Source organism: Chelonia mydas, chromosome 14 (assembly GCF_015237465.2).
Source record: "Chelonia mydas isolate rCheMyd1 chromosome 14, rCheMyd1.pri.v2, whole genome shotgun sequence".
NCBI classification, from domain to species: Eukaryota; Metazoa; Chordata; order Testudines; family Cheloniidae; genus Chelonia; species Chelonia mydas.
Genome location: NC_051254.2, coordinates 16,270,564 through 16,290,751, shown reverse-complemented (window position 1 = coordinate 16,290,751; position 20,188 = coordinate 16,270,564). Strand labels below are relative to the sequence as shown.

At 50.3% G+C, this 20,188-nt stretch overlaps 1 protein-coding gene across 2 annotated transcripts in view; it reads right to left on the bottom strand.

The window, feature by feature from the left end:
- The window catches only part of SPHK1 (sphingosine kinase 1), a 30,493-nt gene extending 22,558 nt beyond the window's left edge, over positions 1-7,935 (bottom strand). The window contains exon 1 of one of the 2 annotated variants that reach the window (XM_037914146.2): positions 7,207-7,935. In XM_037914146.2, coding sequence (XP_037770074.2) covers positions 7,207-7,822 — 616 coding nt within the window. In that variant the 5' untranslated portion in view covers positions 7,823-7,935. The remainder of the gene's footprint in view (positions 1-7,206) is intronic. The other variant, XM_043528657.1, reaches the window with a different exon arrangement.
- Between the last annotated feature and the right edge of the window lie 12,253 nt (positions 7,936-20,188).

The following is a 20,188-nucleotide window of genomic DNA, read 5'->3' as shown; positions in this document are numbered from 1 at the left end:
CACGTCCAAAGAGGTCAATTAAAGGAATTATAAATGTTGGGAAATGCCAGTTTTCTCTGTTCTGTGGGGGTGAAGTTCCCTGTGCTGAGAGTGCTGGCTTCCTGCATGGGCGTGGGAGGTAACCTCACCCTGAGAGAGCCTCATGGGCTCTCCTGACAGGAGGAGAGCCGACCAGTCCAGTCACACCCTAATGCTGCTCAGCGCAAAAATCGCACACTATTCAGGAGTTGTGTGCCACTAGCCTTATCTTTCCCAGCAGTCCAAGGTGCAAACTTCCAGATATACACGCGTGCGTCTGTGAATGACAACATGTTGTAGCATGGGACACCCTTTGTCATTTTTAGATGGTTGTTCTCAAAGTGGCGAGGTTTGCAACTCCTAGAGCAGGGGTCGGCAACCTTTGAGAAGTGGCGTGCCAAGTCTTCATTAATTTAAGGTTTCGCGTGCCAGCAATAAATTTTACATTTACAGGGCCCCCCCGAAGGAACCCCAGACTGGCAGCAGACTGAGCGGTGCCAGCAGCCAGGACCCCAGCTGGCAGGGGCCGGTGGACAGAACCGCAGACTGGCAGCAGGCAGAACAGCTCAGCGCACTGCTGGTCTGGGGTTCTGTCCGCCACCCGCTCTGCCAGTCTGGGGTCCCCGTCGCCAGCACCTCTCCTCCTGCTGCCAGCCTGGATGGACGGAACCCCAGGCCAGCAGTGGGCTGAGTGGGGCTGGCAGCTGGGACCCTGCCTGGCAGGGGCCGGCGGACAAAACCCCACACCGGCAGCGCGGGCGGCAGACGGAACCCCAGACTGGCAGTGGGCTGAGTCGCTCAGCCCGCTGCCAGTCTGGGCTTCCGTCTGTCGGCCCCTGCCAGCTGGGGTCCCGGCCGCTGGCCCCGGGTTCCGTCCATCCAGGCTGGCAGTGGGCTGAGCGGGGTCGGTGGCCGGGACCCTGGCTAGCAGCAGAATGCCACTAAAAATCAGCTTGCCACCTTTGGTATGTGTGCCGCAGGTTGTCGACCCCTGTCCTAGAGGCTCTCGTCAAATAATTTAAAAATCCATTGATTTCTTAGCCCTTTTCTATACATTTCCCTTCACTGTTTGACACGGAGCCCCTGCTCCTGCAGTGATCTCCACGCAGAGCCAAACAGTATCACACTGGTATGTAGGAACCACAAATTGGCAGGATCATGTTACTTGCTAGTACAATGGGGCTCTCAGCCCTGTTTGGGTTCCCTAGGTGTTGCTGGAACAGAAATCCTCAATAGTAAGTGAAATCAGCCTATTTGGTTTCTCTGTCCAAGCCGGGTGAAAGATACACAGTAAATAAACAGCACAAACAACAAGAGGTAAATTACCATTTTGAAAAACCTTGTCTCTAAGAATAAGGTGTTAAGGAAGGAATTGTTTTTAAACGTGTTCTCATTTGCAAATGTCCTCTTAAAAATATTCACACTGTTCCTTTTTTTAAAAATCACACATTAAACACCCTTTCCCCTTAGGCTACTAATGACACCTCTAATTATTAAGAAGGGGGAAAAAAGGTTTTAAAACTTTTACTCAGTTTACTTTGGGCTGTATAAGCCAATGAAATCTGGTTCTTAAAGCTGCAGTGTTTGGACAACAAACAGCAGGGGAACTGCTTTAACAAACATTTCCACTGGAATTTTATGTATCTCTTTTTATAGCTCAGGAAATATTTGCTTTTAGACTTTAGGTTTTGGAAAAGATGCTTTTGGAAAAGATGCTTTTTGAAATACAAATCTAACCATTGGGCCAAATATGAGTTGATGTGTCCCTTTAAACACACTTCAAAGTTTGATCATTGTGACTGGATATGTAAATAAATGAACTGGTGCATATAATTGAATCTCTGATCAGAGTGTCAGATTTACACAGATCTAGCCAAATTCATCCCTGATGTAACTTCAGTGAAGAGAATGGAATTAAGCCAGGAATGGATGTGCCTTTCATATTCCTGAGATTTGGATTTAAATGGATCCAGCACACATCTCTTTGGCATCTGATCATCATAGCAAACTGAAAACAAAACCTAGGAATACTTTACCTGCCGCTCCTAACAAACAACGTGCTGTTGGCCATCCCTGGGCACTGCCACACAGATCCCACGCAGTGGCATGCCTGCTCGGGAGGGACATGCTTGATTAAATACATGTCTCGCAACATGCACCGAAGGTCCCCAAATTTGGGAGCAGACAGATCCAGAGCAGATGACCCTCCGCTGAGAATCCCTGGCTACAAGTGCTTACGTGTTCAATGCTGGAATCTGACAGCAAGAGGGCCCCAGGCCACTGGGGTGAAAAATTCACTCGGGAAAAGAATTAAAGCCCCTTTATGGGAGCAAACTCCAAGTTATAGCTTACAGAGCAACAGTTACTCTACCACGTTACTTCTACCCATTAAACGTATGGCGTGTGCACAAGGGATGCAATGTACATCTGTTGGGACAACCAGAGCCAGAATAAGCCAGGCCTCACCTATTCAATCCCCACCCCTCCAGCTTTGGAGGGTGGGAGACACTTCAGAGAGACAGAAACGAAAAGATCCCACCCGCATCGCCAGCTCCAAAGCAGTGACTACGTTTGGATTCTCTCGCTTTCACAGCAGAAAGGTCAATACAAGAAATCTCTATCCTCCAGTCCATCACTTCATGAACTGAATTACAGCCAAGTGTTCTGGGCACAGAATCAGCTGCCATCCCTCTCTGTCTGTCGCTCCCTTTCACTGTCTCCCCTCGCACACGCGTCCCCTCGGGGAGATCTGTCGCAACGGCCGAGGCAGTGGTAGCATCACCGCCCACGCAAGAGGGGAGGGGAGGTAAAGCCGGGGCCTCCTAACTAGAGTTAGGAACAGTTCACCGCCACAGCTGAGCAAGAGGCACGTCTTTCCACACCAGTCTGTCCTTCTGGCCCCCACGGAGCCAGGGGAGAGGCAGTGCTCAGAAATACGGAGTCATGAAATTAAGAACTTGGCCGTGGTCTTTAAACAGCCGCAGGAATTCAGGGATTCCTCCTGCTCCATCAGCTTCTGCGGGGTCTTTCAGCATGGCTCTGTCCCACGTTGCACCCTTAGATGGGTGGGCTCGCTGATGAGCAGTGGCGCCAAGCTAACCTTTCATCGGGGACAGCTCTGGCACCAAGCAGCGTGCCATTTAACCCGGAGAGGTAAGGGCCCAATCCTGCATGCTGCTGAGCACCCGCACCTCATTTGACTTTAAGTGGAGCGTGGGAGGCAGCCTGGCACCTTTCAGGATCAGGGCCTGATTTCTACGTGATTTCTATTGTACAAACTTCAGCCAGCGTAGCCCGTAGACATGATGCTCGCTTATGTTCTATAGAAATGTGTTGACATGTAAGTAGGCCCAAATCTAGTTCCTAACAATAGGCTTGACAATAGCTGGTAAAGTCGGAGTGAAGTGAAGTCAGACAATTCAGAGGCCAGTTACAGATAAGTTCAGCCATAACCCCAGGGCCTGTCATAAACATGTTTTGGTCCTCGCTGGTTTTTTTACAAGTGTTTTGGAAAGCGCTATCTGTATTGGGCTGGCATTTACTGGGCTGGCATTTACGCAGATGTTAATTAGGACGGTGCTCAATGTTAAATAGCCAGTGAGGAAGTAGCAATATTTAAGGATGGCAGCGGAAATACAGATATGGTAAAAGGTGGATTTAATGTTAACTCATGGGGAGCATGATTAGAATTGATTATGTAAAGGGTAGCACGCTGATTTGAGATAGGCATGCTTGGCCACCATCACAGTACTGTTAGAGAAAGGGCTGTCCTCACTTTCCATTCAGGGACTGATCACTCCTGGGTGCACTGTTCATCTCAGAGTGGGAGTATCAAGCCAGTGTGTGGGGATGCTGTGATGCTTGGTTCGCTTTATTTTATTTTAAATAAAGTCTTTAATTTTATCACTCGTCATGTCAGCCTCAGTCCTTCACTAAATTTAACAGGAGTACTTGTGGCACCTTAGAGACTAACAAATTTATAAGAGCATAAGCTTTTGTGGGCTACAGCCCACTTCATCAGATGCATAGAATGGAACATATAGTAAGATATACATATACACACACACACACAGATAAGTTGGAAGTTACCATACAAACTGTGAGAGTAACTTCCATACAAACTGTATGGTAACTTCCAACGTGTGTGTGTGTGTGTGTGTGTGTGTGTGTGTGTGTGTGTGTGTGTGTGTGTGTGTGTGTGTGTGTGTGTGTGTGTGTGTGTGTGTGTGTGTGTGTGTGTGTGTGTGTGTGTGTGTGTGTGTGTGTGTGTCTTACTATATGTTCCATTCTGTGCATCCGATGAAGCGGGCTGTAGCCCACAAAAGCTTATGCTCTAATAAATTTGTTAGTCTCTAAGATGCCACAAGTACTCCTGTTCTTTTTGCAGATACAGACTAACATGGCCGCAAATTTAGTTATCTGGAACCGCCTAGAGGCTCAGATGCTAAAGAATTCCAGTTGGATTCATCCCTTATCTTTGAACTATGAACACATAAATCAAGGGTTATTCATGGGCGCTGCGGGAAAAACTCCAAGAGCAGAAGGAACCTGCTCTGTGTTGGCTTCCAAACTCCCTCTCTGGAGGAGGTTTTTGTGTTAACCAGCTGCAGAGCCACCTCATGCCCCTACTTCTTTAAGTGCGGATGGAAGGTGCTGGATTAGCAGTCCTGGAAAGCCAAGGCCCCTCTCCCTATAGCACTGATGGCAACAGCCTGGCTTTTCCCTCACTGCCCCTGCCCCACAGCCGCGCTTCTTGCTCCCTGGCTGAGACCGCCAGCTGGGCGGCCAATTGCAGCGATGGTGTTGGGAGGTGGACACTTGCCCATTAGGAATTGGCCTGAGACCATGAATCCGATTTCACCTGGGCCACTCAACAGCCTTCGTACGTCTTGATCACTGCTAATCTAGGCTGGATTTGTGCCAATGACCTAGAACTGAGAGGCTCATTTCTATTAATAGCCCTGAGCTAGGCACCGTGCCCTTCCCCCTCCCAGCAAGCATGCAGTTCGCAGAAGAACGAGACCGAGACCGTGACAGATCCTAGGGAACTATTGTGAAAAGGAGAGACCTGGGATTAGCACCCTGTATGGATGGCTACGTGGGACACCCCCTCTAGGAGGAGAACTTGCTGACACTGGCAAAAGGCAGCCGCTGGCCTCTCCCTTTCCAGCCTCATCATACAATGGATGTCATACAAAATTAGACCCTGAGGGAGATAAGATAGGCGAAAGCCCAGAAGAATTAGCTGAAGGCAATGCTCCTCAATGTCACAACTAGTGTGTAGTTCAGTGCACCAGACAAGCCCACTTAGACACATGGAGGCTTCCACTGGGCCCCAGCTTCTGGAGATGGCATCAATGTATGTGGTGTCCCGCTGGGAAAGCAAAGGTGCTCGGAGAATAGCCTTGCGGGGCAGAGGAAGGTAGCCAACTGTGGTGCTAGCCCAAGGAATTTTGCTGTAATCTGCACAATCATTCAGCCCATCTGCAGTCGCTAGGTAAACACTGCACTGCCCTGGGTAGATTAGCAACTGCAAGTGTTACAACTTTCTAGAGATGTTTCAGAGTAACAGCCGTGTTAGTCTGTATTCGCAAAAAGAAAAGGAGTACTTGTGGCACCTTAGAGACTAACCAATTTATTTGAGCATGAGCTTTCGTGAGCTACAGCTCACTTCATCGGATGCGTCCGATGAAGTGAGCTGTAGCTCACGAAAGCTCATGCTCAAATAAATTGGTTAGTCTCTAAGGTGCCACAAGTACTCCTTTTCTTTTTGTGAACTTTCTAGAGAGTGTCTGAGGTGCTGTCCGTTTGGAGGCTCTCACTATGGGTAGTTGATAAGACTCAATAAGAGGATGAGGAGCTGCATTTCCCAGGCCCGAGAGGGGTAGGAAGGTGGCTGGAAGATCAGGCAGCAGCCCTTTTTCCAGAGGCTCTCACAGAGTTTTTAATGGTCATGAGATCATGGGGGTTACTTTAGCCCCCTGAGTCATGTGGAAATGGGGACTTTGTCCCAGGACAAGCTGTCAGCAGAGCTCACTGCTGCTTGCTCTCTATGCTTCTAGAATACCTGTTGTCCGAGTGGATCCCAAAGCATTTGACACCCATGAATGAGGCGACTGTCCAAGCACATATATTGAACACGGGCCCAAGCTGCAAAGTTTGCATCCAGATCCAAACTATTCCAGAAAATAGCACTGACTCCCTCAGGCCAACGCTTTGAGCAGCAGTCCCTGTGCTATACAATGTGAAATCTGGATCTCCAAGATAAGACTCGTCCCCTTACCCCAGCCCCTGTGTACCTAAGTAGGTGCAACACAACTTTGAATCAAGCAGGGGCGAGAGAAGGGGAGAGGGGTTGTTTTTCTACCTCTCTAGTTCCCTACAGAGGAAACCAGCATCACTTTAAACATACCCCTGGTGCTGGATGCAAAGCAGCAAGCGATGGAAGCCTAATAAGGAGGAACAAGAGGACAAGGCAAATTGACACCCACAGCCCACTCATCTCCTGGGCACACTGGCTAGGCTGGTCAGACAGGTTTGGGGCTGGGAGAGGACAAGGCTGAGGCTCACCCATTGGGTGTTACACCTCTTTCTAGCCCTTCCTCCTTCTCCCCTGCGCCCCGGGGAACCCAGAAAATGGGCCCACCCAGTAAAGGCGGTGGGGGTGGGGCTTGCACCTGTCTGTTCCCTCAGCCCCCCCCCGACGCGCCACCTGCCAGGCAGACGCGGAGCTGAGTTGCCAAGCGACACACTGCGGGCTCTGCTCGTTCATCAGGCCGGGGCCCCACTTCCCAAGCCCCGCGCGGCCCCTGTCTAGGCAGGCCCAGCTGCTCGGGCGCCCTGCACCACCCGCCCGGGCGCAGGGCAGGCAAAGCCCAGCGGGACACGTGCTAGAACCAAGGGGGAGAGTTGGCGGGGGGAAGCCAACTTCCGAAAGGGGCGCTGGAGCAGCCGGCAAAGCCCTGGGGCCTGCAGGGGCAGGGGAAAGCCCCCGAGTGCAACTTCATTTACTTTTGCTCGACTTTTGAGTCAAGTTCACAAGCGATAAACCGGGGGGGGGCTTTCCCCCATAGAAACCCGCGCAGAGAGCAGCGATCGCTCATACTCCGCACGCCCAGGGAAGCCGGGGTCCCTAGAAAGTGGGGGGTGACTCTGCCCCGCCCTTGCTCTCCTTCCCCAGGCACTTACCTTCCTGCCGGGGTATCCTGGGCGCAGCCAGCTCCCGAATCTTCCCAGCCCACGTCTCCGCCAGCTTCAGGTTGTCCTCCGCCTCCTGGGCCAGGCACACGCGGAACGTCCTGGCGAGGCGCTGCCTGGAGGGCGAGGCGTCCCACCAGCCCTTGCGGAAGGGGTAGCAGAAGACGGAGAAGTAGGCGGCCGGCCCCGGCTGGGGCTCCCGGCCGGCGACGCAGCCGATGCAGTCCGCCAGGTCCAGCGCGGCGCTCGGGCCGGCCGGCGCGGAGCCGACCCGCTGCATGCGCAGCTCCCGGCCGCGCGTGAGGCTCAGCGCGTAGCTCGCCTTGGGAGCGGCGCCCAGCAGGGCGAACACCCCGTGGAGCAAAACTTCGGCGGAGTCGCTCTGCGGGGAGCTCGCCCCGGGGCCCGGCTGCGCGCCCTCCATCGCCGGCTCATTTAGCGGCCGGTCCGGCGGCACCTGACGGGGCAGAGAGAGAGAGCGAGAGGCAGAGCCGCTGCTGGCACGCGCGGGGACGGCCCCTGCTGCTGGAGCGCGGCTCTGGCAGCGGCATGAATGGCTCCGCGCGCCCTGCTCTCTGCTGACACCCGGCGGCGTCTCTGGTTTCATTCACGAAGAACTGGGGGCCCCGCCGCGGAGGGACCGTTTACCAGGCGAGGAACTGAGTCCCAGCAGCTGCTTGGACCAGCTCCACCAATAGCCTCATAAGCTGCCTCTTCAGACGAGTGGAGCAGGGGTGGAAGTGCGGGGCCGGGTGTCAGCAGAGCCGGGCTGCCTTCCTGCTTCTGATTTGCTGGGGTACCCTGTTCAAGTGACTGCATTGCTCTGTGCCTCAGTTTCCCTCTATGTAAAATGGGGGAGAATATTATTTATTCATGTATTTGCGTTGCAGTAGCACCTAGGCGCCCCAGTCAGGGACCCCCATTGTGTGAGGCGCTGTACAAAAAGACAAAAATCCCTGCCCTCCAAAAGCTTTCAGTAATACCTGCCTTTCTCAAGTACTATGAGAAAGTGCAGGGCACATTTTAAGAGATTCAGCATGTGATGCATGTTTGCAGGCACTGGAAGGGAAAACTGAGGGCAGAGGTATGCAAAGCAGAAAAAGAAGAGCTGTGATGGATGATGGGGTGTCCTGGGTGGACCAAAAGGACGATTCATCCACAAAGAGATTAGCAGGGGATCGTACAAAATGGCTGCAAACCTCCAGTAATGGAGATGCCACATAAAAAGATGAGAGTCTCACCTTTCTATAGACAAAGAGCAACCATAAAGGTTATGCTCTATGGCTTTGATTTTACGTTAAGGGGACCAACAGCAAAGTCTCACTAGGAGAGAACACAGTGTGAGTGTCTCCTCTGCAGCCATCTGCACTGCTCACAAAACAGCTGCCAGTCTCAGGGCAAGTCTACACCTAAAATGCTGCATCGATGCCTCTGCACTGATGCATCTGTAGCGCGTTCATGAAGGTGCTCTGAGCCGACGGGAGAGAGCTCTCCTGTCAGCCTAGTTAATCCACCTCTCCCAGAGGCGGTAGCACCCCGTCAGCTGGAGAAGTTCTCCTGCCAACATAGCACTGTCTACACAGCAGGGAAGGTCAGTATAACTCTGTTGCTCAGAGGGGTGTGGCTTTTGCACACCCCGTGCAATGTGGTTATACTGATATAGGTCTGTAGTGTAGACCACACCTCAGGAGACGGCAGAGTCCTTAGTGGTTTAAAGGTGCAGTACACAGAAATATAGTCACAACAATGATGCCGCTAAAATCCCCACAAAGGCCTGGGGTTAGGAAGCATTGTACAAATGACACAGAATTATTGTCCTCTTCTGTGCCTGTGCAGTGCGTAGCACAACAGGGTCCTGGGCCAACGGCTCCCAGGCACTACACAATACAAGTAATAAACAATAATGGTGATGTCAGAGACTAGGTCCTGCATGGATTGGTTGGTGCCCAAGAAATACCTAGGATAGCAGGATGAGTGAGCCCCCCCCAAATGGCTGTGGAACAATATGACCCTTTTGCCTTTCACTGGGTGTTCCTCGGCTGCTGGGCAAAGTTTTTGCTGTTTAGTTTTTGTGGGACTTGGCATTTTTTAATCAAGGAAGAGTTTGTGAATCAAGAGTGTGTGTAATCAAGTTTCGGGATTTGTGTGCCCTGAGAAAGGAAGCCTAAGTGACATGGTTGGCTGAGTTTGTGAGGCCTTACACTCAGTTCCAGGGCATTTCTCTTTTTTTTTTGTCTGTCTGTCTGACAATAACATTTGAATGCTGCATCCAATCACTTCCAAAATTTCAGGGCTTGTGCTAAGCATCAGTAGCCAGAACCCTACTGGTTTGGGGGATAATTGATACATCAAAAGAGAGGAAAGTGGGAGACACATGGAGCCACTGTCCTCTGTTAACACCCTCCAGCAGAACAATGCCCCTACTCACCCTCCCAAGAGAGTTTAACAGGTTGACACCCTGACGGACTGACAGAAGAGAAATAATAGCTCTTCCTGCTGGGAGAGGGATGGGCCCCAGGCTTGGCCAGAAGGAGAGGAGGCTCTTCCAAGCCTGTTCCAGGTGAGGCAGAGAGGGCACCACCCACCCACACCAGTCTGCAGGGGAAGAAAGGTACTTTGGCACACACTGGGCTCCTGATGTGATGTGGATGATGGGGGACATTGGCTGGGGGGGGAGACAGAGCCCCTGGTATCATGGGGAAAATGGAGGAGCTATCAGGGAGGGGAAAGGTGGAGAGAGGCCCTGGTTTGGTGGAAAGAATGGGGATCCAGGGGAAAATGGGGGAACAGAGCCCCTGTCATGGTGGGGAGATTGGGTCCCTGGTGTGGGGGGAATGAGGGTGCACATAGCTCCCTGGCACGAGGGAGAGAAGAGGGGACCCTGGTGTGGGCAGGGGGGAAGAGGGGCACACAGAACCCCTGAGAGATTGGCAGCAGCTGCAGGGAGTCCTGCAATGGGAGGGTGGCCCACAGGGCAATGGGGGGATGCAAAGAGCCCCTGGTGTATGCAGGGAGCTCCGCCAACACAGGCTGCGAAGTGTGCGACACCCCCAGGGTTAACAATACTGATGCTGGGGGAGGCGTCTCAGACTGGGCTTGGGATGTCTTGTCCAGTCGTGACTGGGGGGCGGGGCTGGCTGAGCACGTCTGTTGCCAGGGAAGAGGAAAGCAGGACAGTCGAGGCAGCTGGAGCTTGTGAGGATCCTGAGCTGCTGCAGGTTGGTTAAGAGCCCGTGTCACTGAAGGGGGCGTGAAGAACACGGGGGAGTGCTGGGGTTGTTACTGAGGCAAAGGGCTTTCTCCCACCTGCATCTTCAAGCCTCCTGTTCCCCTGGCAGCTCCTTCCTTTCTATGCAGCTGCCTGTTTCCTTTTCCCTATAGAGCCCCTCTGTGGGCTTCCAGCACTTTCTGGACTGCAGTCTCTGGGGCCCCTCTGATTCTGATGTGCTTGCGCATCAAAACCCTGGTTTCAATGCAGTCCGTTGGGACCCCTGAAAAACCAGGACGTTCCTGGGGAAGCAGCGTCAGTGCCCGGAGGCTGGAGAGCTGTGGATTTCCCCCGGGGAAACCCACCCCAGGAAGGAGTGTGCTCAGCTGGTGCTGCTACTAACAATACAGGAGTCGTTTAGGACAGAACAGGGACAGAAAGTTGGCACAGAAGACCTCGGTGATTGGGAAGGGGGGAGGGAGGGTAGTGGCTGACAGATTTTAAAAAAAAGCTGGAAAGAAGCAAACTTCCCTAAGGGGAGCCGTATGGGCGTGGCCCAGAGAACAGCGTGATGGGCTGGGATCCTGCAGCAAGAGGCTATGCCCCGATCCAGACAGGTAGAGCACAAGTGCCGGTGACCAGGAGAAATTAACCCAGGGCAAGTGGAATGAGACCGGACGGAGGGAGTGACTGAAAAACGATCAGGACTAGTATGCTAATTGTCATCCCAGGGCACCCATCCCTCTAATTATTACCCAGAGGAGGAAGGAGAAAGATTGTCAGTTGGCCTGATTCTGATCTCGCCTACACCTGTAACTCCACTGGCTCTGTGGTGTAAACAGATGTGAGAGGAGAACCAGCCTCCAAGGAGTCTCTGTGTGAGGGCATTTCTGAGCTTAGAGTGAGGATATAGAGTAGGGTGCGCTGCCTCTGCTAAAGGGAGCTCCCTGTATCGTGAGAGCAGTTTGGGCTTTAAAGGAAGAATGGACAGTGTTGTAAGACTGGTGACCACAGAGTATTTTACACTGCAGTGTAAGCCCACGGTTAGTGGGACTCCATTCAGCTGCCCTGTGTTAGGGAACTCTGTGCTTGAGCGTCTACATTGTGTGTTAACCCTATGTTAAGACTTTTCTAACCTGTGCTTGAATGTAGGCCTCTGGCATCCACACTGGAGCGTGCAGACCAGGGGCCCTGGTGCCCCACCTCCACCCCAAATATGGCCACTCTAGCCCGAGGACTGTGGTGCACTGTGGGAACACTTCACTGTGCGCCGTGCACGCTACAGGAAGTTGGAAGCAGCTGGCTTTGCAAAGGCTTCATGGTTCGCTCTCCCATGCAAACCCTACGGCTCTAGAACCTGCGAAGTAGGAGGGCCCCGGTGCTCGGGCTGCAGTCCAAGCCCAGAAGTCTACATAGCAATGAAACAGCCCCACAGCCTGAGCCCAGCGAGCTCGAGTTTGCAGATGTCTAGTTGCTGTGTCGACATAGCCTAAGACTCCTATACCCAAGTCTCATGGTTAGTGAGCTCTTTCTCTTCCCTGCCCCCCAAGGCCCAGATCCCAGGGGCATTACCTTTCTAAATACCTTTGTGGATATGGGCCTGAGTCCGTACGCGAGATGGATTCCAGCTAGCCCTGTGCCTCTGACCTTCTTTCAAGGTAACAAGTCCTACGTGCTCAACATGAAACTGCTCCAGTTTTATTTTGATCCTAATCTCTGGCTGCAGTTCCCACCAGTAAGATTTTCCAGCCTTCGCAGGCTATTTGATGTTAACAGATCCTCTGGCTAGTTACACTTGGGGAATTTTTCCCACTTTAAAAGTGGAGCAGGTTATGCTGTCTCACTGCTCTGGTAGGAAAATGTGCTTGGAGGTAGCTACATAAATATAGGAGAGACTCTCTCATTTGGAGGACTGTACTTTTCAAATAGCCTGTTTGGTGCCATCAGGCAAAGTACCAGCAAACTTAATAAACAAATAAACCAATCCAAGGTAAGATAAAGATAGGAAATCTCTCCTGCTGATCTTCCTCTGTCTGATGCTTTCATATGAGGGAATCTAGGCTCGTGATTAAGTGCAGACAACTGGGAACCATGGCTTCTGGGTTGCATTCTGCCCTGATTTTGAGCATGTCACTTAACCTACCCATCTGGTAAACAAGGGATAATGTACATCTCTGGGGAGTGTTGTCACGCTGAAATGTTTGTAAAATACTCTGAGATCCTCTGTAAAGTCTTAGCAGCATAAGCTCTTGAGAAAGGAAACATCCTAAGAATTGATTATGCAGAGAGACAAATTTTTTCTGATCCCTTAAAAATGACTGAACAGTTTTTTGCTTCCTCTCAGGAAATTCTCCAAGCCTTACGGGAGGAAACAATGTAACCTTTATAAATATTTCCAGCAGGTGTTGCACTGTGATTGAGGGTGTTTACTTTGGTTTTGGTTTTTCTCTTACCACCATTTTACGTACATATGTCTGCAGCTATGGAATTCCCTGTTTCCTGTCTGTGCCGGTACTGTCCCTAAGTGTAGCCAGGTGACAGTTAAGTCTCTATTGAGTAGCCTGTTTGTTGTGTTCTGGCACCAGCTCCCTGTGTGGGGAAGAAGAAAATGTCATTAGTGACTTCACCACGTACCCTGTCTAAACAACTAAGCCTAAAGACTATTAGGTGCAGTACAAACTTCTTAGTGGTCAGTTAGCAGCCTGATGTGATTTAACCAGTTACTGTCATTGGGGTTGAACTAGGGTCCAAATCCGTCCTCTAGTCTGGGTTGCTTCTACCCAGAACAAGATGAAATTTTTTGGCCAAAAATGTCAGCTTCTGGTCCCCCGAAACATTTTGTAAATTCATGTGGAATTTGCCAAATTGTTTCAGTTAAAAAAAAAAAACTGGAAAAAATCTAAATGTTTCATTTTGACATTTTCGAAACAAGCTGTTTTGATATTTTGATCTGAAATTACTTTTTGTTTTGAAATTTACGTCCATTTTTTTGAGTTAAACTCAAAAACGAAACCAAACATTTTGTTTCAGGTCAAGCAAAATGTTCTGTTGGACCCGAAACAATTTTTTCCTCCATCTTCAATTTCCTGAAAAATCCAGAAAACAAACCTTGTTTCTTGTTGACCTGAAATGAGGTTGGTTTGTTTGGGCAGCGAACTGAAAATCAGTCATTCACACTGCTCTGCTCCGACCTGGAATTGCTTTAGGAAAGGGGGAGGGGACGGTCTTATGGCTAAAACACCGGACTGGGGATTTGGGTTCTGCCATTGACTGGCTTCTGCCATGTGACCATGGGCTGCCCTTTTGTACATTTCCCAATTGTAAAATGGGGTTAATAGCTTCCTCTAAGTATTAATATGAGTTTAAAGTTTAAAGTGACCTGCAAAGGGTTTTTAAAAACATGGAGCCTGTGACCTTTTTTTGCCGCTTTATAGGAAAGAAGTTGGAGGTCAGGCAGGCATGGGACGGGTTCGGAAAGGGACAGGCAAGGAGGAAAAGGAAGTAGGATGCAGCAAATCAGTGAGCCAGTGGAGGAGAAAATGGCCACACAGAGGCAAGAGAAGATGGGAGGCAGTAGCCAGTTTGCTGCAGTCAGGTGTCCCAGACAGTGAAGAAGACTCCGCAATGTGAGGGAAACAGTTTATGTGGGCATATAGACCTGATTCAAAAGTTAATTATTTTTATTCCTTAAGTGAGTTCCATCCTGATAAGCTTTTAAAGTAAATTTTTTTTTCTATCCAGATGAAAACTCTCAAAGAGAAGCTGCCTGATTTATGTCTGTCTAGTTCCTAAATATAAAGATAATTAAACTGCCATTTGTGAGACGAGATTACTAAATTGTCTCATTTGTGAGACAACAATGACATCTGGTTATAAACTGTCCAACTTATTTTGAATTTTGCAGGTGAATTAATGTTGTGTGGCTGCTGGTTGCTAAAACAACAAGGAGTCCTTGTGACACCTTAGAGACTAATAAATGTATTTGGGCATAAGCTTTCGTGGGCTAAAACCCACTTCATCAGATGCATGGAGTGAAAAATACAGTAGGCAGGTATAAATATACAGCACATGAAAAGATGGGAGTTGCCTTACCAAGTGGGGGGTCCAGTGCTAACGAGGTCAGTTCAATCAGGGTGGATGTGGCCTATTTCCAACAGATGACAAGAAGGGGTGAATATCAACAGAGGGATATTGCTAAAGTTTTTTAAATCCGTTATTTTTCTAGGATTTGCGTTACATTTGGGGTAAGCTGGTGATATAATGTCATCTTGAGACCTTTACACATAGGCAAGCCCATGCCAGCTTCCTTAACAGTGATCTCTGTTCTGCATTTTTGATATTTTGGGGGAGAGTTCGCAAATGTACAGTCTCAGTGTGCATACATCCAATACTATATTTAATAACTGCTGGCTTAAGCAGGATTTTTCCAAGGTGATGCTAGCTAGTGATGATTTAATTGGACCCTGATTGGACCAAGTTGCCTGGTTCCAAGGTATACCTCACACCTGACTTGTCTGAAGGCCAAGGAAGGCGCTGCAAGGCAGAGTGACCAAAGCTTGCAAACCATAAGAGTCGAGGGTGAGGCTGAAAAGCCTTTGGAGTCAACGAACCCCCTATGGAACGCTTGACCCTAGAACCCTAAGGCTGATCGCTTCTGGGGCAGAAAGTCATGACATCCATGAACGGGCCACGCCAGCCTTTGACCAGTCTCCCGTTACCCAAGATAGCCAGCTAGTGAGAAGGGCTGTGTCAGCAACATCACCGGCTGGCTCTTTGATTGCAGTCCTAGCCCTTAATGTGTGCAAGCGCAGAAGATTGCGAGAGCTGAAGCGTTTGCAAACCCTCCTTCCCCGCTTAGCTTAAGTATCTTATTTTTCCTTTTCTTTTTTTTTAAATGTGTATCTTTTGTTTTTATTAGCTGCCTTTTTACTCCCTAATTGTTCGAAAGTTTGGTTGTGAGTGAGCTCCTGTAGAGTCTCCAAGGGGAAGGTTTCAGAAAGAAGGTGCGCCCGAGTTTAAAGAACCCTGAATCGTCTGACAAAGCTACTCAGGAAAGTGTGCTCAGTGTTCTAACAGTCCTAAGAAACTCAGACTGTCGTATGCACATTTTGTTCTGTAAGAGCTGCCTACACTCTGCTTCTCCGAGTTCTTTAGGGCCTGTATTGTGACATCTCTGTTCGTGGGCGGGGGAGAAGGGTTAGCCACCACAGAGGAATTGAAATTGAGGGAAGCAGCTTTGTAATTGGCTGGGAGGTTGTGGTACAGAGAGTGAACAATCATTTGGTTTCGGTATCAAAATACTTAACCAGCTCCAAATGGCAGATTTGACTGACTTGGGTAAACACATTTAATTGGAGGTTACTAACAAGTGGGCGGCCACTTCCTTAAATTGCTTCTTAGGAGCTGTAAGGGTTCTGTTCACCATAGGTTCTTACACGGCGCCCATCACCGTGGTGTCTGAGCGCCTGCCGGTAGTGCGTTAAGCAATGGGACTAATGTCTGTCACAAGTTTGTTGTTCTGAATTGATGGTTATTTGTATTGATTTAATTCCAACCCAGTATGCTGCTAACGTGTGGAATTGACCTTGATTCATTAGCTCTGTTGTTTTAGTCTTCGTTTAGTATTGTGAACAGGATCTTAGCTTGGGTGAAAAGTTCTCGAGTTTATTTTCATTTAATAGCTTTAATAAAATGTTTCTTTCACTACGTACCATGGGCTCAGGATCCTTGAGGAGCCGGGGGGGGTATTAGCCAGTCAACCAGAAAGCCCAACCAGCCTCCATTGGTTACTCTTTGGTTCTCCCAGCATGCAGCTCCTCCCAGGCCCTTACTTCCTTAGCAAGACAGCAACAGCAGACTTCCCCATGCCAGGACAAACCACATAGGGCACCTTTTCCTCACTGCCCTAGACTGTGAGAGCGCACCAGGCCACCCCCATGGCATGCCACCTGGGAACAACATCAACTCTTTCTGGGCCCAGTCCTGCCAACTCTTTCTGGGCCCAGCTGAGTGCCCTCAGGAGAGCTGCTCAGAGCTTTGCTGTAGGTACTTGGCGCCTTGCAGCCTTGGGCCCACGACTCTCTGCTGCCTTGCACCTATTTGCTATCATGCTGCCCTGTGCAAAGTGGGTGTAAAATGCTTCTGCTGGTGTGAGTGAGCAGAAAATTCTGACCTGCTTGTGCGTCATGCTTTCTTTGCTCCAGGGTAAATAGCGATGCATAGTGCAAGGCAGCACAGAACCTGGCCCATGGTCTTCTCCTCCCTGCCAGCTGAATAGAGCAGTGGAAGGAGATAAACAATTAACTAATCCCTTCTGGAATACAGCACCTCCACTGGGATCATTGCTGCATTCCTGACAGACAGAGCCCAGCTAGGTTCCACTTTAGGCTGGGAAGATTAGCTACCTTTGATGACATTGTATCTACTAGGCCTCCCCCTTAACCCAAGGCACAATGGTGGTTGTCCTGCTGGTACGGAATGGGGTCAGAGGAGCGGACTGCAAGTATTAGTGAGTGGTCAACCCCTGGCTCCTCTAGTGGAGGCCTTCCCATGCTGTGCAGCAGCAGACATTGATCTCAGTGGATCCTCTCCACACCAGCGTGATAACCCTTTTAAATGCAGATTGAGGTGGGGAGCTGGGGGAAATCCGTGGTTCTGGCCATAGTCACATCGGGGCAGGATTTTCTATTGCAGACACCACCTTAGAAGAGCAAAAGTCCATTGAAGTGCACTGAATCGTGCTGGGGTTTTCACTGCCATCACTACCTGTGAAATTTCTTTGTAGTTTCACTGTAAAGACCCATAGGAAGGAATGGCGCTCTAATGTGGTATGTGTGGCTGCCCTCTCGTGGGCAGGCCATGTAGAGGATAAGGGTCTTGCTACTTTTGACTGAGGGAGATAGAGCTGTCTTCTAGCTCAAGTGACAGGCTGGTGGTTTGAGAACTGCAGGACCCAGCTCCTCCAAAAGCGTAGGTTTATACAGCTGTTGTGTCTTATCTGCTGTGTGTGGTATATGTAAATGTAAGACATTGCATAGGGGAGGGAGTTTGCAAAGGCCAGAAATTATTTCCATAATAAACTCTGTCTAGATTCTTTCAGTGGTAGCTCTCAAAGTGCTTTACAGAGGAGGTGAAGCATCCTTTCCATTTTGCAGATGGGAAAATGGAGGCACAAGGGGTGAAATGACTTGCCCAAAGTCATGCAAGAGGTCAGAGGTGGAATTTGACAGCTCCTTCCTCCCCAGTGTCTTCTAACCCCCAAATCCGGTGGATAGGACACTGACCGCACTGCCTGCTAGTGACAAACTGACCCCACCACGTGGAAGTGTTCCAAGGCGTGGGTATTGAATTCACAGTTCTCTATAGGAGAATGCAGGGGGGCATCTCTGGCTGAGAGGGCTTTGTACGGACTCCCCTTGCCACTGCCTTCACTTTTAACCCCTTAGCGTTCCAGATTGCTTAGCCTTCTCTGACAAAATCCGTCCGCTGACGCATCTCGGCTCCTCTTGTGACTTGTGTCTCTCGCTATCCAGCTGGGTGCCAGATTGCTGGAGACAGCTGATTGTGCAATTGCACGCCGGAGCTGGGGGCAGGGTTGCCCTAGAGAAGGAGGTGTGCATAGGGACAGGGTCCCTCGTGCAGCCTGCTTCAGCTTGAGATGAAACGTTTCCGTTGCCTCTGCTTTGAGCAGTGAACTGAGACCGCAGGCGTTGCCATCATCTTTTTCATGCTCTGTAGGTCTCTCAAGGTAGAGCCTAAACAATTTGAACTTTACCTTGATGATTTGGTGGCTGGGGAGGGCTCGCACAGCTGAGCGGGAAGCAGAAGCCAGCTGCAGTAGTGGAAACTTTCCAGCATAGATTGCAGCCCCCCACCAGAACTTTGCCCTCCCCCCCACAAAGCCTCATGCGCACTGGCCGGCCCCACTGATCAGCACCTCCCCCTCCTTCCCAGCACCTACCACCTGCCGCGGATCAGCTGTTTCGTGGTGTCAGGAGGCGCTGGGGGGGAGAGGGGAGCAGCAAGGGTGCAGCATGCTGGGGGGAGGGGGCAGGGCGGGGAAGAGGCAGGATGGAGTGGGGATGGGAAGAAGCAGGGTGGGGCCATGGGGGGAAGGGGTGGAGTGGGGCAGGGCCTGGGCAGAACCCAGGGGACACCCCCTGGCAGATTAGAAACTCAGCACCTATCAGAAGAATAGTCTTGTGACTAAGACACAATGCCTGGTATCAGGACACTTGAGCTCTATTGCTGACTCTGCCACTGATCTGCTGTGTGACCTTGGTCAACTCACTTTGCTGCTCTGTCGCTGGTTCCTCCATCTGTCCAAGAAGGGATGATAGCTCCCTGGAGCAGTGTGAGGTCACCATGGTGAAAAGTGTCACTGTGCTACACATAGACAATATATAAAATAACTAGTCCATTTTGAATGTGCATAGGGACAGGCAGGGGACAAGGGGCAAGTCCCAGGATTGGAGTGTGCGTGTCCCGATCAGAGACAGTCCTTGGAAGCAGAGATGAATGGGAACACTTCTCTGGCTCCCTGCACTGAAGCCAGGTTCTGCAGCTGCAATTGTAAATCCCACCTGCTTTAAGTCATGTCCCGGGCACACCCCGCCTAGCAGATTAATTCATTGTGGCTTTGACATTCTCCAGAGCATGAAGCCCAGAACAGGGCACGTTCCAGTGGAAACTTAACAGCAATGCCCCACTACAGCACTTGTAACCCAAAGGAAGAGACAGACCCAGGTGACTACCAGTCTAGGTGCTGGTGTGGGTGGGGGCTGGTGGGTGTAAGTGATGCCTTTCTTCTCTTTTGTTTCACATGGGTCCTTTGCACTCGGTTTTGCATTTTAGGGTCAAACGACAAATTCTATGTGACACTCAGCCACACGCACTAAGCCTGGTCTGTTCGCAGTGTGACCTATAACTCAGGCCAAGCTTGTTCAAAGCATGACCTGGATCTGCTGAAAGGGGTGAGAAGCTGCTTACAGGGTGAACCTGGCCTGCGTTTCATGAGCGATTCCAGACCCAGGGATCTGGATAAAGTGCCTGCCCTCCCCACCAGGAGAAGCACAAAAGAACCAGCGGCATCTAGGTACAAAGCCATCCCCATACACAGAATAAAAAAGTAAACCCTACAGTCAAACTCTTACTGACTTCACTGGGAATTTAACTTGGGCTAGCAGAGCAAAATTTGACCCATTGAATAGTATTAAGAGGTGTGGGGTTACAGGAAACTACTCTGCAAGATTCGTTGACATGTGAAATTCAATGAAAGAGGCTTCCCCCCCCTCGTGAACTCCTTAATATTCTAAAAATCCCCAAACTCCCCCAACCAGCATGTGTCTGTTCAGTAAATAATTCCACCCCCAACCAGTCAGCGACACAGAACCCAGATAAGCCTTGTTCAAAGGAGCTAAACCTGCTTAAACCCAGTCCTGCTACCTGATCTCCCCCTCCTAATCCTGCTTGTCTGATAACGAAAGAATAAACTCTTGTGAATCTCAGCACTGCTTTCCATGCTGGTGGTGCTGAGGAGGAGGTCTCTGCATTGTACAAGGCAGGGAACTTGGAGAATAAATAACCTGCAAGGAAACAGAATCACTTCTTGAGTTGGCCACAGAGGTAAACCATGATCATCCCAATTACCAGAAAGAAAGGAATGAAGCTGATGTCCTCCCATCTTTTCCAGGGGGCAGCACAAAAGTGACTGACTATGAAATGCTCACATTGGCTTTCCCACCAGCTCAGCAGTGGGAACTCTAA